Source organism: Lissotriton helveticus, chromosome 6 (assembly GCF_964261635.1).
Source record: "Lissotriton helveticus chromosome 6, aLisHel1.1, whole genome shotgun sequence".
NCBI lineage: Eukaryota > Metazoa > Chordata > Amphibia > Caudata > Salamandridae > Lissotriton > Lissotriton helveticus.
In genome coordinates, this window is record NC_136067.1 from 375,805,240 (window position 1) to 375,822,938 (window position 17,699).

General features: G+C 44.0%; 1 protein-coding gene across 1 annotated transcript in view; it reads left to right on the top strand.

Moving 5' to 3' along the window:
* LOC144762587 (phospholipase A2 inhibitor and Ly6/PLAUR domain-containing protein-like) overlaps positions 1 to 17,699 on the top strand; it is a 100,421-nt gene that overhangs the window by 55,813 nt on the left and 26,909 nt on the right. Inside the window, exon 3 of the mRNA XM_078647814.1 lies at positions 6,226 to 6,375. Coding sequence (XP_078503940.1) covers positions 6,226 to 6,375 — 150 coding nt within the window. The remainder of the gene's footprint in view (positions 1 to 6,225; positions 6,376 to 17,699) is intronic.

Genomic DNA, 17,699 nt, shown 5'->3' on the forward strand with positions numbered 1-17,699 from the left:
GTGCCAAGTGTAAAGGGTGAAACAAGTCATCAGGCCACAAAGCAGTGTACTGAAAAACACTGAAAAACAATCTGCACGGGAGAAAATTCCAGCAAGGGTAATTAATTCTTACTCTTGTATTCACAGTAACACCAGCCCACGCTTTACATTGAGAGGAGGGACCTCTTCGTCTGTATAAGGATTCAATAGTGTGCAGGGAGTCTAGTCAGAGTAAATCTCTACAGCACGACTCGAGCCAGCATGCCTTTGAGCAAACAGCGCCGGGTGAATGGGCTGCTTGTGACATCTAATAACTGGGCCACCAAGGCCTGTCGCAAAAACAATAAAAGCAGGCCGGCTCTGCGGGAGAAACACGAGGCTTGCGACTGGGAGAATTGGGAGGGAGGACGAGGGGTGGGGGGGTAAAAGCAGACCAAAAAAGGCTTGAATGTGGAAAAGGCCGCTTTATTAGGAACAGGTGCACATCACAACTTAATAAACCTTGGCAAAGCCTTCCAAAACGAAACCTCACTAAATAAATAAATAAACCTAAACCCCACCCCTCCCCTAAAATTTCATGGCCCCTCCCCCACCCATACAATACAACATTTCAAAAATTACAACAACATTATAAAACATTACATCATCATATAAACATTACGTCATCATTATAAAACATGACGTCATCATTATAAAACATACGTCATCATTATAAAACATTACGTCATCAACAACCCCAATAACATTATGAATACCAGGCCCTCCATAACCAATCACCTGCCTGACCCTTCACCCCTGTCAAACCCCCCCCAAAACGTCTAAATGGTCAACCAATGACCAACTCATCCTTTCCCTGACGATAAAACAAACCTGACCATTAATCACCAAAATCTGACACAAACAGCCCTGAAACAACTAGACTCCACACAGCACCTGTTCCAAGCGACAAGTACAAAAGAAAATCCCCTGCACACCTGCTCCAAAGAAAAAAGCCATCCAGATAAAAAGAAAAGGAGGGAAAATAGAAAAAAGGGGGGATATTGGCAAAATAAAAAGAAACGGGAAAAAGAAAATCTGCACTAAGGGAAAAAAAATTTGGGGAGAGAGGGAGGGAAAAACTTTAACTATCTAACCTCCTAGCCACCAGGTAACCAAATCTAAAATGGTGGCTGGGAGGAGGAGTCAGGGACCTATATAGCCGGTGCTACCAAAAACTACCAAAAGGAGCCCAAAACATTCTAGAATGTTCTGCAGATTCACCCCATGCCCCCCCGCAGCCCTCCCAAATTGCCCCAGGGGGGACCTCCCTACTTTTGGCTGCCCCCCCCCCCCCCGAAGCTCCCCTTCGGGCAGGTAACTCGATTAGAATGAGCTGGCAGTTGTGGATCCACTCGCATTATGCAGGGGGGTATGGGGGGGGTCGGGTGGGATTAAAAATACAGTGAAAAACTTGAGAAACTTACCTGACCAGGTCCGCATCCTCGCCGCCTCTGCTGTCTGCTCCTGGGCCGAGGTCCGGGTTGGCGCCTTCGATGTCTTCTGAATGAGTGGCTGGTGGTGGCACTGGCAACCCCTCTCTCAGCCAATCCAGGCGGCTCCAGCAGCGTCAGGATTGGCATGAGCAGGGACTGTCCCCGCCCATAGAAGAGGCCACTGGCCACTGGAAACCGTCGCCCTCGCTGGCTCTCCTAATGCAGGGCATTGCAGTGCGCAGGTTCGGGCTGAACAGAAAAGCGATCAACCCAAACCCGAACATGCACACTGGACCTGCCCTGCTGCTGCTGTCACTCAGTCAACAACGCAAACCCAACCCTGCAGTGCTGCCCCGCCCACCCCCTTCAGCGATGCATCCCGACTGACTCCACTGGCACGATTTCAACGAGGAAGAATGGGGCCATGCTGTGTTAATGGGGCAACGCCCAAATGCCCCCAATGGATGCACCGCCTTTCGTATTTGTGTTTTGGGAGGGATCTGGAGTTTATCAAGGCAGAGTGAATGTCTGCATGTAAGGAGGGGGTAATGGGAAGAGGATGGGGTGAAGGGAAAGTGTCTAAAGTGAAGCGGCTGTTGGGGCAGCCCTTGGTGGGATGGAGGACTAATTTCTCAAAATTGAGGGTGGGACAGTTCAGTGAGTGGTTGCAGGTGGAGAGTATGGCTTTTAGTTGTTCAGATGTGTAAGTCAATAGTTTATCGTGGGTACTTCTGTTGGATGGATCAGGGGGGGTGGGCTTGGGCCCGGTCCAGCCGCGGACGGGCACAGACGGGCTTGCCTTCGGTGCGCCCGCTGAGCGCGTCTGCTGCGTGTAAGAAAAGGCATGATTTTTTTAGTCTGGACGGGTGCAGAACAACTGGCCTGTGCACTGATTGCAGAGGAAATAGTAATCACTTCCGGTGCCCTTTTAATTTCCAGCTTCCCTCCACAGCAATCTGACTAATTCAGTGGTGGACCGGGGAAGTGAAAGTTTAGAGGTGAGGCAAGAACTTTAAAAACAAATAAAAGCAGTGAAATTAACAGTTTTCTAAATAAGTATCAGCATGGTGAGCATACGCTAAGAAGTAATAAGGTGAAGAATGCGGGAGCCCTTTACTAGACGCTCCAGGAGAATATCGCTGTAGCGTGAATTACCTTACCTCGGTGATGGACTGTCGGAAGATGTAGGAATCATGCACACTGCCTGGGTAGTTGGTGACAACGTTGGTGAAGAATACTCGGTGATCCACTATTGCCTGCACATTGATGGAATGCATGTGCTTTCTGTTGCGGTAATTGTGTGCAGTGTCAGCAGGGGACACAAGTAGGACATGTGTGCAGTCAATTGCCCCCAACACGTGCGGGAATCCAGCTATGTCATAGAAGCCTTGCTTGGTCTCCAACTGTTCCTGCGCAGTGTGGGGAAAGTATAGGTACTGGGGTACCAAGCTGATTATGGCATCCGGGACAGGTTTGAGGAACTTGGAAAGGGCTGGCTTTGAGACTCCTCTGACTCTGGCGGTTGTTGGTTGGAAGGTAGCAGAGGCCAACAGGTGCAGCACAGCCAGCAGTTTTGTCTGAGGTGGGATGTTTGTTGTCCGCTGTGTTGGTACCATTGGCCGGTGCGCAATGATGTTCAGGATGCGGAGGATGGTTGTTGTTTTGAGCCTGTAGTGGACAATGACATACTCTGGTGTTAAGTCTGTGAGGCTGGTGCGTTTTCTGAAGTTCCGCTGTCTGTGCTGCCTATGTGGTGATCCGGGGTGGGGGCGGTTGGGGTCCAGGGGGGTGGCTGTTGGTGTTGTGGCCCTGTAGGGGCTCCCAGCTGCATGATCAGTTGCTCCATGGCATCTGTTGAGCTTCTAGTGTGGTTGTGGGCTGGGCTCCCTTTCCTGGTGCAGGCTGTGGTCCGACTTTACACCAGGTCAGCGCAGGTGTTAAATCCCTGCTGCTAACGCACCTTATGCATGTATTGTGATCTTATCGCAGATCTGACTGGTTGTTGAGAATGTTGCAGAGAGGTGTTGTGGCGGTTTATTTGCATGGGAACGCCTACTCTGCATCTCATTAGCGATAGTTGCTGGGGTCATCTGTGGCGATGTTCTCTGTGGCTGCTATCGCAGGTAAACTGGTGATAAGGGCTATTAGCACCAGCTTGTGAATGGGGCGATCGTTTTATCGCCACTTTGGCTGCGGTAAGGTGCTGTTAACTCGGCAATACAACTTTGAGAATATGCCCCTCTGTTTCATTTGAAGTAAACAAAACTCTAGTTATCTCTTCCCCAATTACGTCTCTGAAGCCAACCAGTGCTAAATCCTTTGTGGAGACATTCCTCAAACTTGTTAGCAAATACCTCAGTTCTGACCTATCGAGGGGCTGCTCAAATGCCTGTCTTTTATACATTCGAGGTTGCGCTTTTAGGTATAACACCCGGGGTCTCATCTGCTTACAATCTTTACCAACCTGAACTGCGCCAACACCCCCAGGACTTGCAAAAGAGTTTCATTTAGCAAACTCTGTACTCCAACCTATCGGGCAGGAGAACATCTCCCCATAGGGCCTTCAATGTTTTTAGCATTCCTAATTGGTCTACTATTGTAGAATATACTACTAGAAAAAGCCCAACTGATGGAGATCGAAAAGTGCAAAAAGCCTAATTAAAAAAATGCAAGCAATGCAGCGGGATCTATGGTGGGGGAGGCAGCAGTAACACAACTGTGGCATTAAGAGGATGTGGGAGAAAGAATGTTATATTTGAATATAAGCAGCTAGGCCACAGACGCTAAACACAGGCAAACAGTAACAGAGTAGGAAACCAAGAAAAGAATTAGCCCCCCAAAGAACAGATAAAGAACCATAGCAGAATGAGACAGTACTAAGTTCCTGCTCTGTGGGAGGAACACAAGAGAGAAAGGAGGGACAAAAAGGCAGGACTGACCACTAGCAAGCAAGTATTTTTAAAGGACACTGACAACGAAAAATGAAAAGGAATGGCATGAAAGGGGATGGACTCTAAGCATACAGACTGATCACAGCAGGTCTCGAAGAGACAGCTCATGCGCTGTCTAGCTCGACCTAAAAACTTGTACAGCAGTGGAGTTAGTTGTGCCTTAGCTGCTTTGTTGAATTTGCTGTGGTGTCATCATGTGTAGCAGCTTTACCAGAAAGCATATCCTTAATGCCTTCCAAATTTCCTCAACCATAATTTTACCGGCTTAATAATAGTGAAGCCTTACTTAGCCGATAGGTAGCCTAAGATTGGGTGCGAAAGCTTACTCAGTGGCAGGAGTCTCTTCAGGTCAGAATTAGAGCGGCAACTCCAAAAAGAAAAAAGGAAAGATTTTAAAAAAATCATCATACTCTGTGAGATGAGTATTGCTATCATCATAAGTGGAACTGTGGACTAATCTTGAAACTTTTTTCAGTTGTACAGCAAGAAGGGACCTGCTTTTCGTTTTACTTTTAATGCAACCACTTACGTTACAAAAGGGTATATTTGCCTCTGGAAGAGTGTTTTGAGACCAAACTGCTTCTCCAAGGCTTGTAAGAGGTCACAACTCTACTGTTATAGGTCCATGTCAAATTCCTGATCTCACATTGTGGAAAAGATCTATTCAGAGTTTAATTTTAGGTTTGCTGAAACCGGGTCTCATTATGATGCCCTCTAAGCCTTGTACTGGTTATGATAACAAGCCAACCTATATAAAACACTATTTTTCTAATTCAAACCATTTTTTTCACAATAGTGACATCTAGACATCACAGTACGTGGACGATGTAATGTTCCTCTTGATCTGAGATGCTGTCTTTTAATCCCCTATCCAATAAGAGCACAAAAACTGAATCCTAGGGTGGTATTTTGGATCCTTATTCTGTCTGCTTTCTCAAATGCTCTGGATAGAAATCTAGAGCACAAAGGACAACATCTAGTTCATATTGCACAGTAGAAGTGCATTTAGTCATGTGATTACTACATATGTGTTTTCAGTTATGTTTGATTTTGAAAAATAATTACAAGAGATGGTAAAATTATGTCACAACATTTTAAACAGCCTTTTTTGTTGTGTCAGGTAAACAGTGTTCCCAGTCTGCTATTTTTGGCAGCAATCTAATGAGGGACGTCTGGTGGTGATCATATGTACCATCTTTGTGAGATGGGGCTGTGCAGTATGTATCCCAATACCTATCGGCAAACAATCTCATCAACAGAACATTGTAGGTTGGTAAAAACTTACTAATGTTGATGACAACAACTACAGGGCAGGTTGACCAGGAAAACCTCTGAGTCCTAACTGTACAGAAACACATTTTTGTTGTCTTTCAAGACAGCATCATTACACTACATTAACGTTTCACAAAGTGGCTCCAACGTGGGAGAACCTCACAGTTAAAGGAAGAAAAGAAGACTGAAGAAGGTAAAAGAAGGCAACCAATATGCATAGAAAGAAAAGTGGCACACATCACAGAATATATCATGCACAATATAACGTCTGTTCCCAAAATACACTCACGAGAACTATACATTTGGGTGTTTTGAATGAGCAATGACATTTAGGAATGAGCAGGACCCTGAAGAGGATTGTTCACCCTAAAAAAGTTTTGTATTAATAAAAAGTAAAGTCTCTGCTGGTGATAGATCATCCTGTTCTGGTCTCATCTTGGGGTTTGTGTGTCGATATCAGAACAAGTCTGCCTCTCGTGATGGGCATGTGGTTACTTTGGTCAGTCTGAGTTATAAACAAATACTATTTGTATTCTTCTTTCCATATCCAGAGGGTTTGGACCCAATTTATAATGTCTTCAAGAATTGTTCAGATGTGAGATCCAAGAACACTTTGTACAGGAGTGCAGAAAAACACGGCTCCTATTACCTTAGAGTTGAAGTCTGCAAAACAAACGGCTGCAACAAAAGCCCTCTTGAATGTGAGTCTTTCATCTTTATGATGCTCTCTTCCCAATCTTTTACCTTTTCCGTCTATTTCCCTTCCCTTTATCTCTTCCCCAACTTTTCAATGTCCTATCAATGTCTTCAAGCAAGTCTCAACAGGTTTTCTTGGCTCCTGGCTAGGATTGCTTGTTGCATGTTACTTACTAGCCTCAAAGTATCTATCAGCAAAGTACCTTCCAACAATCTCTATTTCCAACTGTCTTTCCCATCCCTCTAACTCTCTTGTGCTCTCTTTTTCTTTTTCTAATTTAAACCAGATCAGTTGAATTCAATAATGCTTTGTTGTCTTGCCTTATTGCCAAAGCTTTGCAGTGTTGTAATTTTGCTGTGTGGATTGATAGATAAGCCTTTGGTAACATAATGGTGTCTCAGCAGACAGCTATTCTGCTGCTCTTACAACTGTCTTCTGCTACTTGAATGTGGACATTTGTGTTCCTAATGTTTTCAGCCCAAACAGACATGTCATCCTGCGATTCTGAGGTGTGGAAACGAGAGGGGGAGAAGTATGACATTGGTTAAGAAGTTAAGAGGTGATGAGAGCAAGGTTACTAAAGTCAAGGTTGAAAACTTTAAATATTTTAGAAAGGATCTGGTTGAGAAATGGAAATGGAAACTGTTAGTGGTTGCTTTACAAGCAGTGAGGGATTGTGATGAGGTGAAAAGGGGGAAATCCGAGGTGGGAGATGTTTTCCTTGGCCTTTTCAGCAGGTTCACCTCCAAAATGTTCCCTTCTTCCCTGCTATTTTGCTCAATTCGCTTTCCTGACTTTAGAATTCTGATCGTTTTATCTCAAATAACCAAGTACTCAAGTGCTTGTGCTCCCTCCCTAAAACATGTTAAAGTTGGCATACACCTGATTGGCATATTTAGTTTACTTATAAGTTGCTAGTAAAGTGGTATACCATATGACTAGGGCCTGTAAATTAAATGCTACTAATGGGTTTGAAGCATCTATTGTGCCACCTACATAAGTTGTCCCTTAAGACATGTCCCATTCTTGTCATTGCAGCCTGAAAGAAGTTTTCAACTGGAAATTCGGCTTAGCAACATAATTCCCTTGCCAATCCTTAAACTCCCCCTTTATTGCATGTATAACTCCTAAAGTAGGCCCTAGGTAGCTCGTAGAGCAAATTGCATTGTAATGAAATGGTTAAACATCTACCTTTAAATTTTACAAGTCTTGGTAATGAAAAGCTACTAAATTCATTTTTTTCACCGCTGTGAGGCCTACCTTATATAGAATAACATTGGGCTGCCTTACTACACTTAACAAGATGAATCTTTTGATTTGGAAAGGCAAACCTTTCGTTTTGGTTCCTGAGAGATTGTAATTTAAAATCCTCTTCAATGGAACAGTCAAATTGTGAGTTACGATTTTGAAAATGCCACTATAAGAAAGTTGGAATTTTCCTTCCCTAAATATGTAGCGCCAGTAGACTGTTCCTGGGTCACATGACTGGGAGTAGTTGGAGTTGGACTTTGTATATTCCTCCCAGACAACAATACAATAGAGGGATTAGATGTACCTGAAAGGGCCATCACTGGCAGGATGGGGGGATGGAACTTGGCACAGCCCACTTGCACTTGAAAAGGTTGTGCCGTGCCTTCAGGCAAATGACCTGTCATACCACCCCTGTTCATGCACACAGTCAGGAGCCAGGGCAGGTGAAGCAAAAAACTTTAAGAACAGCACAGAGAATTTTCTAGAACCTTTTCCTACTTCAAAGAAGTCACCAGGTATAAAATTAGGACTCACAGACCCACTCTTCAGTTCACTTTCTGGGCCTACAGACATACTCTCAGAGGACTGCCAGATGCTGTAGCCTGCTGTGTATTTCAGCAGACTGCTTTGATGCACCTGGAAGTACTGCACTGCTGCCTGAACTGAAACATGTCTTGAACCCTTATAGGCCTGCCCTGCTGCTTGAGCCCCCTCCAACTCTTGATCCCAGGACTACAAGAGTGACTCCAAGAGCTAGTTGGCTGGCCTCTTGATTAGACTGTCAGGGACAGAAAAGACTCCAACGGTTTTGAACCCACATATAGACCCAGCCTAAGTGAGTCCAAACACCCCAAGTGTTGCCTCTCCAGTCGTAGACCCTTGGAGGCACTGTTCAAGGTGCCCAGGTAGACAAAATCTCAAAATTAGGGCTTAAAAAACTATTTGGCCAGAAAATGTTATGTGAATCAAGAGGAGACCAGGACCCTCCTGCTCGTCTATGTGCCCAAAGTGCATCAGCAGTCAGGCAGAATTTGGGGAAGCTCCTGCTATGTTCTTCTGTGAGGCAGAAAACTAATGTTCAGCGGTCCTCTACTAAAGGGATATCTGGCCTCATGGAACTCTTATCGGCTACAGCCTCCAGCTTCATCCCAGTGAAGATTTTCAACTTCCAAATTAGAGACTAGGGGCCATATGTAGGTAAATGGCATTTACCGAATCGTAAATACCGAATTTTACCGATTCGGTATTTACAAATCGGTAAAGGCCGTGTAGGTAATTATTCGGTAACAATTACCGAATCGGTATGATTAGGTAATTACCGAATCGGTATTTACCGATTCGGTAATTGCCATTGATTCCTATGGGCCTTGAGGCCCATAGGAATCAATGGCAATTACCGAATCGGTAAATACCGATTCGGTAAAATTACCGATTTGTCAAGGGGGACAGGGTGTCACTTTGACACCCTGTTGCACCCCTGATTCTGGCTTGTGTGCCATGTGGCACACATACATGCCCTAAGGGCATGTATGTGTGCCACATGGCACAGGTGTACATGCACAGATGTGGATGTACACAGGAATTCGTTATTTACCATGCAATAGTATTTCATGGTAAATAACGAATTCCTAAGGGCCTTTGGCACTGTTTCCAGTGCCACCTACATACCATATTACCGATTCTGTACATTTACCGATTCGGTAATTTACAGATTCTGTAAATTTACCGATTCGGTAAATTTACAGAATCGGTAATTTTCTGGCTCCCTACATCTGAAACTACAAATACCGGTCGGGAACAGCCGAAATCGGCCGTCACCGACCGGTATTTGGCCACCTACATATGGCCCTAAGTCCCAATGTAGAAATCTTCACCATGACTTCATCCAGCAGCTTCCCGATGATGACGCCACCTCATCGGACATCTGCAGCTTTTCCCCAATTAACTTCTACTTTCTCAGTGGCTTTTTCTTCAAATTTCTTTTCAGACTGAAGGTAAGCACTGACCAGGCTCAATCAGTTTTGGTTTTCAACTTACATTCCATCGTGGTCAGCCATAATTTTCGACTTTGACCCCTCTTCACTCAACTAGATGTCTGCGGTTCAGGCTTTTAGGCGCTAGAGTCTAACGTAAACTTTAAAAATGCATTACCCCTATTCTACTGATTGGATTTGTGTTGTTTTGGTGTCAAGCAATATAATATACTCTCTTTTTCTAAATTGATGTAGAATTCTTGTGTTGTGTTTTTACTTTATTAGAGTTTGTGTGCTTCATAAATACTTTACACATTGCCCCTAAGTTAAGCCTGACTGCTTTTGTGCCAAGCTACCTGAAAGTTCAGCACAGGTTAATTTTGTCACTTTTGTGGTTCACCCTGACAGGGAGTGTGGCTGCTGCTTGAGCAGGGTTACCACCCCACTCAGCCACCAACCCAATTTCTCAATGGAGAGTGAGTGAATAAAAGTGGAAATTGATATTGCTATTCACTTAGTAGAGTAGGGCCCGATTCACAGAATGAACTTAAGACTAAATCCTAAACTTACTACTATTTGGTATTCACAGAATGCACTTACTACTTTCGGGATTCACAGAGTGAACTTACTACTTTCGGGATTTACAGAATGAACTTACTACTTTCGGTATTCACAGAATTGATTTAAGACTACTAACTTTAGGTCCGCACTCGGGCCGGAAATTCTGGCCCGGAGGCGGAGTTTCCGACTTGGGGGCAGAGCTTGAGGCCCGGAGGTGGAGTTTCCGGCCCGGAGGCGGAGCTTCCGGCTTGCGGGCTGAGCTTGCGGCCCAGAGGTGGAGATTTCAGCCATGGCTAAACCCCCACCTCTGAGCCGGAAGCTCCGCCTCCAAGCCACAAGCTTCTTTGAATACCGAAAGTAGTAAGTTCATTCTGTGAATCCCGAAAGTAGTAAGTTCACTCTGTGAATCCCAAAAGTAGTAAGTGCATTCTGTGAATACCAAATAGTAGTAAGTTTAGGATTTAGTCTTGAGCATGATGGGAGCTCTACATACCCTCCACCCTTCTTCTTCCTGTTTCCAGGTATGGATACGAGTTGCTGGTCAGCTGTCCCATATTTATACAAGGTTTCTGGGCTGACAAGAAGGGGGTACTCGTAAGCAATGGGGTGCAGTGTGCCACCCTTTGTGATGGCCTCATCTTCTGAAGTGTGGCATCTTTTTTTGTCTCAGAAAGCACTGTTACACAAAACTCAAAATGGAGAAAATCTCTCCTAAAACCTCAGGTCTGTCTAACCCAACCAACAGGTGTGGCTTACTTTTCCCTACACTCGCCTCACAGCTCATCTCCTAATTAAATTACAGGGTCTCCCATCTGACTGGGGTGCAAGCAGTGGGGGTGGGCCTGGTTTCTGTCCTCACTGTCATTCTCCTTGTGAAGACCAGTTTGGCTACCCAGACTCTTTTATGCCTTTTGCTCTGCAGCTTCAGATCTCCCCATAGATGTCTTTGTTTTCTTGCAGACCAACTCATAAGAGCAGTTTGGGTCAGTCTGTCAAAAGCTGGCCAATCAGGAAAGGCATCTCCAGAGCTGGATTCAGGCACAACAGGAAATCAAATTCTATAAATTCTTTTTTTTTCTAATAAATCCAACCTTCGCAAGTTGTCAGGTAAATTAATATTGTAGCTCACTCCTGTCAATAGTTAGACTTTCTTAATATTAGATTAAGCCTTCCCATGCTAGCCTATGGAGCTAATGTACTACAATAGGGAAAACAAAATTGATTGTTTTTTCCCCTCAATAGAGCAGATTGTAACAGGAATTCTGCACAAACACAGAACTGTGCACAGAGACTCAGGACCTCAGTGAATTAGGGTGTGCCAAAACTCACCTTGGTACCCAAAATCCCCTACCAGACTAGCAATCAGTCTCACATTAGCTCTTCATCCTATAGCAAAGAAACCAATGATTAGACAACCTAGTACATGCGACTTAGAACAATCTCAGGAATGGTGGGAAGTGAGAACACTCTTTGGTTATACATTCACACCAGTCCACAACAGAAGTAAAATAGAGACACGGTAAGGTTAAAATGTTTATTTTAACGACGTGATCTCAAGCACAGTATTTTAATCAACATCAGCATACAGGTAGATAATAATAATATGAACAGCATGGTTACAATTCCATAAAATACAAAAGGAGGAATCATATTACAATGATAGTGCAAACAGGTGATAAAAGCGCCTATTTAAAGCACCCTCCCTATCTAGGAACTATGTTTTATAAAACTATGGAAGGTCTCTGGAGTTTTCTCAGGGGGACCACATTTACCTGTCCGCTCAGTAAGTGTAAATTACATCAGGATTGGTTAGTCTCTCTGCATGCCTGGAATCTTCCAAGTGTGCTCAATTCTGGCAAGCGTGCTACGATAAAGGCGCCAGAATCCTACTCGGCTTGCAGCTGCCAAATTGTTGTCTAGAATGTGTTACACGGACACGCCGATAAACAGGCTTGCACGTAATGATAACCATGGCGACTCAGCACTCACTGTGCAGACTGGGGACACGATGTAGGTCTAGAGATGTCGAAAAATAACCTTTTTTTTCATGTATAGACCTTCGTGAAAGCTAACTCAGCAAAAACAGCTAAGCAGTGTCGTGTGTAAAAAGCAGCAAAAAGGAAAATTGCGTTTAAACTTCTAATAAGCCATGCTAACTTAACATGCAAGCAAAAAGAGGCCCATAAACCACACTACACCCCCCATGTTTGGGGAACACACAACACTCAGGGCAAACATTATAGAACGCAGAGTTCAAGTTTGAGTGAGACAGAACCAAGTTCAGAAATGTGTTCGCCGAACTTGAAATTTAGGATTGAAAAGCCAAAAATCTTTTTTCAAATCAGTGTATACAAACACACGTTGCTATGGTGTGTGAAAATACCTCAGATATGTAATAAAAAAGCAAGACCAAAATTAAAAATATTCACAAGTCCAGCACGTGTCTATGAATCAAAAAAAATAATTAATACTTTAGTCCAACAACGTGTAAGCACCAAACTTTGCAACTGCTTCCAACAAGAAGTCATTGTTGTTATCCATGAACATTTCAGCCATCCAATTAAGCAAAGCAAAAGAACATACATGTTCCTCGATTGCCGGAGCCTCTAGCATCATCAGAGGACAACTCAGGCTTACTTCAAGATAACTGCGATCCAGAAAGTCATCGGCCGCAGTCCAAACGTTCCAATTGCTTAGAACCCCATGTGCCGCTGCAGAGGCCATAATCCCGGAACCAGAACAGTCTGTTTCATGAGCAACTAAGGGACTCATTAGTAGATCAAAATCCAGATCAGGAGACACCGTGTTGCAGAGACACAAATCCAGGGCCCCTTCGAATCCACAATCCAGGCAATGGAAAACAGGCTGCACGCAAGTGAAGAAAGAGAACCGGAACGATAAACCATACGCCACACTTAGAGTCGCCAAAGGCAGTGCACCATAATATTCTAGCATCTGGTCACTCAGGTGGAGCAGCCAGGACTGTGCGTCGAGGGGCACATATTGTGCATCCATTTTGTAATAAACAAAATAAAAGCAGAATGCCGGCGCCCAAAGCCAGGAGCAAGTGGAAACCTCCAAATAGATTGGAAAAAATCTAATGAAAAAATGCAGGGATCACACCGAATATAGTCTGAAATGAGGCAACAAGGCCAGAGCATACTACTTAAAAAAAATTAGCCAAGCCAGTAGTCGACGAGGCATTCAAGATTGTGTGGATCAAAGCACCGAAGTGCATTGACTTCAGTACGACTATTTGCAACGTGAAGGACAAATGCCTCATGTGCAGATGTAAGGGGAACTTCCTTCTGAGACAAAAGAACTCTTATTCTGCTCATCTTGTTGAACTCTGCTTTCAAGGTCGGAATCGAGGGCCAGGTGGAAGCATCAAGCCTGCCATGCGGAGGAGGGAACAACACATTCTTGCAACAAGTTACACGCTGGGAAACTGTAACAATGTAAGCCATACCGGCGTGCATCCCACAACACTCTTCATTATTTATTAATAAATAACTACCATTAGCAAGCAGTGTGAATGTAGGTGTAATGGCCTGGACTAAGGTGCCTTTCAAAACACACGCTAAATTAGGTGCAAGCACATTACACGAGCCGTGAAACTGAAGATTTCTGAATGTTAATGAATGGTCTAGTGTTGTGATGGAATCTTCGCCATTTAAAAGTACTTCTTTACCGTCCCTCAAACATCTGTAAGTGAATGGGAGGTTCCAAACTTCATGAAGATATGCTCCACCCAGGGGCTCAAATATGCCTATAGCATAGTGTTTCATGCAATTCTCGAATTTGAAAAGAGAGAACGGTAAGGTTACTAGCCCGTGGATAAGCCACACAGCCGAATTAGCCTCTACTACAGAAAAAGGCAATGGTTCTAATTTTTCAATATGTAACAGGGAAAATGTGGCATCTTTCATCGACATAAATTGCTGTTTCAAAGTCAAATTAAAAGGCAGAAATAACAAGCTTGTGTTCATGTAATCCCATGGAACTTGACCATTTTTAAGCGTCTGCAAAGTCCAGGCAAACTGCATAAGAGAACACAATTGATTTTGCCCACGATATAACACTGCAACATTTCCTTGTAAAATATCAACCACAGATGACACAATATTATCTCAAGTGTAAGTTCGGGAAGAAAGGGTGTTAATGCTATTATCTACAACAGCAAGCACTTTTTTCTAAATTTGCCTGATCTATAGCTCTTAGCCTAGAAGCAGCTTCAATTTGAGACAGTTTCCAAACTTCATTGTAAGCAGCATATATCCATCTTTTTGATCTGCCACTCGCAGGACCTTTCACAAAATCATTTAAATCGACAGTTTCAGTGAATTTGAAAAAATGCGACTTAACAGACGCTAAGGATGAATGTCTGTGCCAACTCTGGCACAACTTGCCTACAGAATAGGTGGTGACTGAATGGTTAATCTGAAAACGGGGATCAACTCTTACCTCTGTATAGCCAGTGGTCAGACCCAGAAATCGGTGCTGGCAGGAATCTGCACTTTTTGCCATAGCAACCAGCCTTCGGGATTAATACTGGAAACATTAAAAGAGGAATTACTAAACAGTGCCTGAATTTCACTCAGGGGTGTACTGGTAAAATTATTCCAATGGGGGAATTCACCCAACTCTGGAAAGGAGGGAGCATTTAATTTTTTAGAAGTAGCCAATCCAAAGCATGTGGTTTGGGAAATAGTATCATTCAGAAACAACATATGGTTTGGGATGAGACATGCATGATGCACAGCCTCAGTGCCTTGCACTTGCCAACTTTTAGAACCCCAAACAGATTTAAGATCAATAGTATCTCTCCACAGTTCATAGCCCCCAACAGCCAACTGGTCAATAAAGGACTTCGAATAGAGTAATTTAGTGTGGGTAAGTCTAACCTTGGAAAATGACTCTCCAGTCAATTTAAAATAAAATGCATTAGGGTTGGATTGATCAAAATCCGTAAAATAGGAAAACTTGTTCAGGAATGTTTTGGAATGGCCTTCTACTGGTGCGGGACAATGTTCCCACTGTGTGAAATTAACCATGCTTCTAAATGAGCCAGTCTTATGCAGAAAGTGATTGCCAAAATGTTGGTAACAGTACAAATCACCATAATTTGCAGACTCCAAATATAAATCTTTCGCATCGAAGGAAGCATAATATTTCAAATCAGTAAATAAAGCTTCAACCGCTTTTACATCCCAATCATCAGAGCAAATATTTTGTTTAACCACATCCCCCATAGAAACACGGAGTACATTGGGAACATTAATAACCTCTATGGGACCATGAATCTGGAACTTTACAGCATCCCATACAATCCCATCTAAAATGGGCCAAGCAGTTATATTAACGAAAGTCTTGTCCCTCTTCATGATGTGCGAAGAGGAGTGGGGAGCCAAAGTTTCATCAATCAATCGAATTGACGTTCTCTCTTCAACATAGTGTCCATCGATAAAATGAAAAAAATAAACCACAAATCCTATGGACATGAACAAAAAAATTGCAAGAACAAAAAAATTGCAATCAGCACCAGTCAAATGTAAATCCAAGGTGGGATCAAAAAATGTTTTTTAAACCAGGTAACAAAAATGGAAACTTTTGAAGGGGTCTTTGATGTGGATGAGCCAGTGTCAAATGAAAAACTGGATTGATTAGCCACACAAGTTTCCAAATCAGGCATAGACAAGTCAGTTGGATAAGTATATTCAGTGTCATTAAGAGGATCACCAGCAGGTAGATTCACTATAGGATTCGTAAGTGGACTCATTTCAATGGCAACATCAGGCCCGATGGTAAGATCCGAGGCCAAAACAGAGTGTTGCACCATTGCTGGACACGAAACCGCAGGGGTCATACTATACAGTATCGGCCACCCTGTGTGGTTTGACATGGTCAATTGAAATGTACCTGTTCCCCTTTCGTCAAGGAAGAGGAGGTAAAATGACCGTTCTTGTACCCTGCACACCAAGCCCGGCAACTGGAGCTAGATAGGAAGGACCAAATTATTTTTTGTTGTCGATCTTCTCTCGGACCAGATCTCCAACCTGGGGTAGCCAGCCGACTACCGGAATCTGCAATGCAGCTTCAGACGTGGAGGGCAAGTGTTCCTTTGGAAGACTGTCTCTGGTCTTTTGTAGGTTCTGCAAAACATTAGAATGTTCGTCTACGTCAAAGGATGCAGCTCCCGCCACCATGTCTAGACTGTCAAGGTCCGAAACAAACATTTTGATGCCAAAGAGCATTTCGTATGGGGTCCGCCCACCCAGAGACCTTCTAGGGAGATTATTAAGTGCACCTTGTACGCTATTCAAGTGGGTCAGCCATTCTCTGCCAGCACCTAACACCTTCGCTGTCAATGATTGCTTTAAATCACGGTTCATTCGCTACACAACACCATTGCCCACAAGCCTGTATGGAGACGAAAATTTGACTTGGACCCCCAATGAACCCATGGCATCCTTGAACGCCTTAGAGCCGAATGCTGGACCCTGGTCCGAATGGAAGGTGACACATGCAAAAATTCCCACAAAGACACGCAAATCTCTTATGACAGTTCTGGCATCAGCGCTCCTTTGAGGCCACACCCACACAACGCGTGTGCAAGAGTCAACTGCTACTAAGATGTACTTATATGCAGTATCAGTGGAGAAAGGACCGCAGTGATCCAAATAAACACACGCAAGTGGCTTATTAGTAATGTAGAACTGAGTTTGGGGCGGGCGTGCAGCAGAAGAAGGCTTCATTTGCTGACAAATGCCACATTGAAGGACAAAATCACGTGATTGTCTGTACAAACCCCGCCACCAATATTGTTGTTGTATGAGAGATACAGTAGCTGACATGCCGGCATGCGCCAAAACCATCCCTGTGTGGGCTGCTGTAATCAAAGCTTGTCTGCGGTCCGCGTTGGCAACCAGTCTGTCACCAACGTCGTTAATTCTCACATAAGGAACTTTATTTGGACTTAAGTGATATGAGTACTTTGAAGGGAAACCCTTAGGATAATTACCTCCCTTCTCAGTCACGGCAATAGCTGCCAAGATGTCATCATCAATCTTACTTTTGGAACGTGTAACCGCTGCTACTGCAAATGTTGCTACTGCCGTCTTCGCAACCTCGTCCGGGAGACTGTTGCCAACAGCGTGAACTCCCACGTGCTGATGACCCAGAGTATGAATTACAAAAATGAGCGGGAGACGTTCTTTAAGCTCCGCCACTCCAACCCAGATCATCTTATGTTTTATTGTGCGACCCTTGGAGTCACGATAACCATTTTGAGTCCAAAAGGGTAGATTGTCATTGAAAGACTGTACACAGTAGTAAGAATCACTCACAATAAGAGTAGTCACACTGGGGTCCACGTACTCCAACGCAAGCATCAGAGCACGTAGTTTTGCTAATTGGGCAGTACAGTCCCCTAATGTCTGTGTATGCACGACATCGGACTTGAATTCACCATCCACCATCGTACCAACCACAATTGCACAGGCCGCGGAATATGCGTGTCTAGAATCCGCAGCCGCTTGCGCAC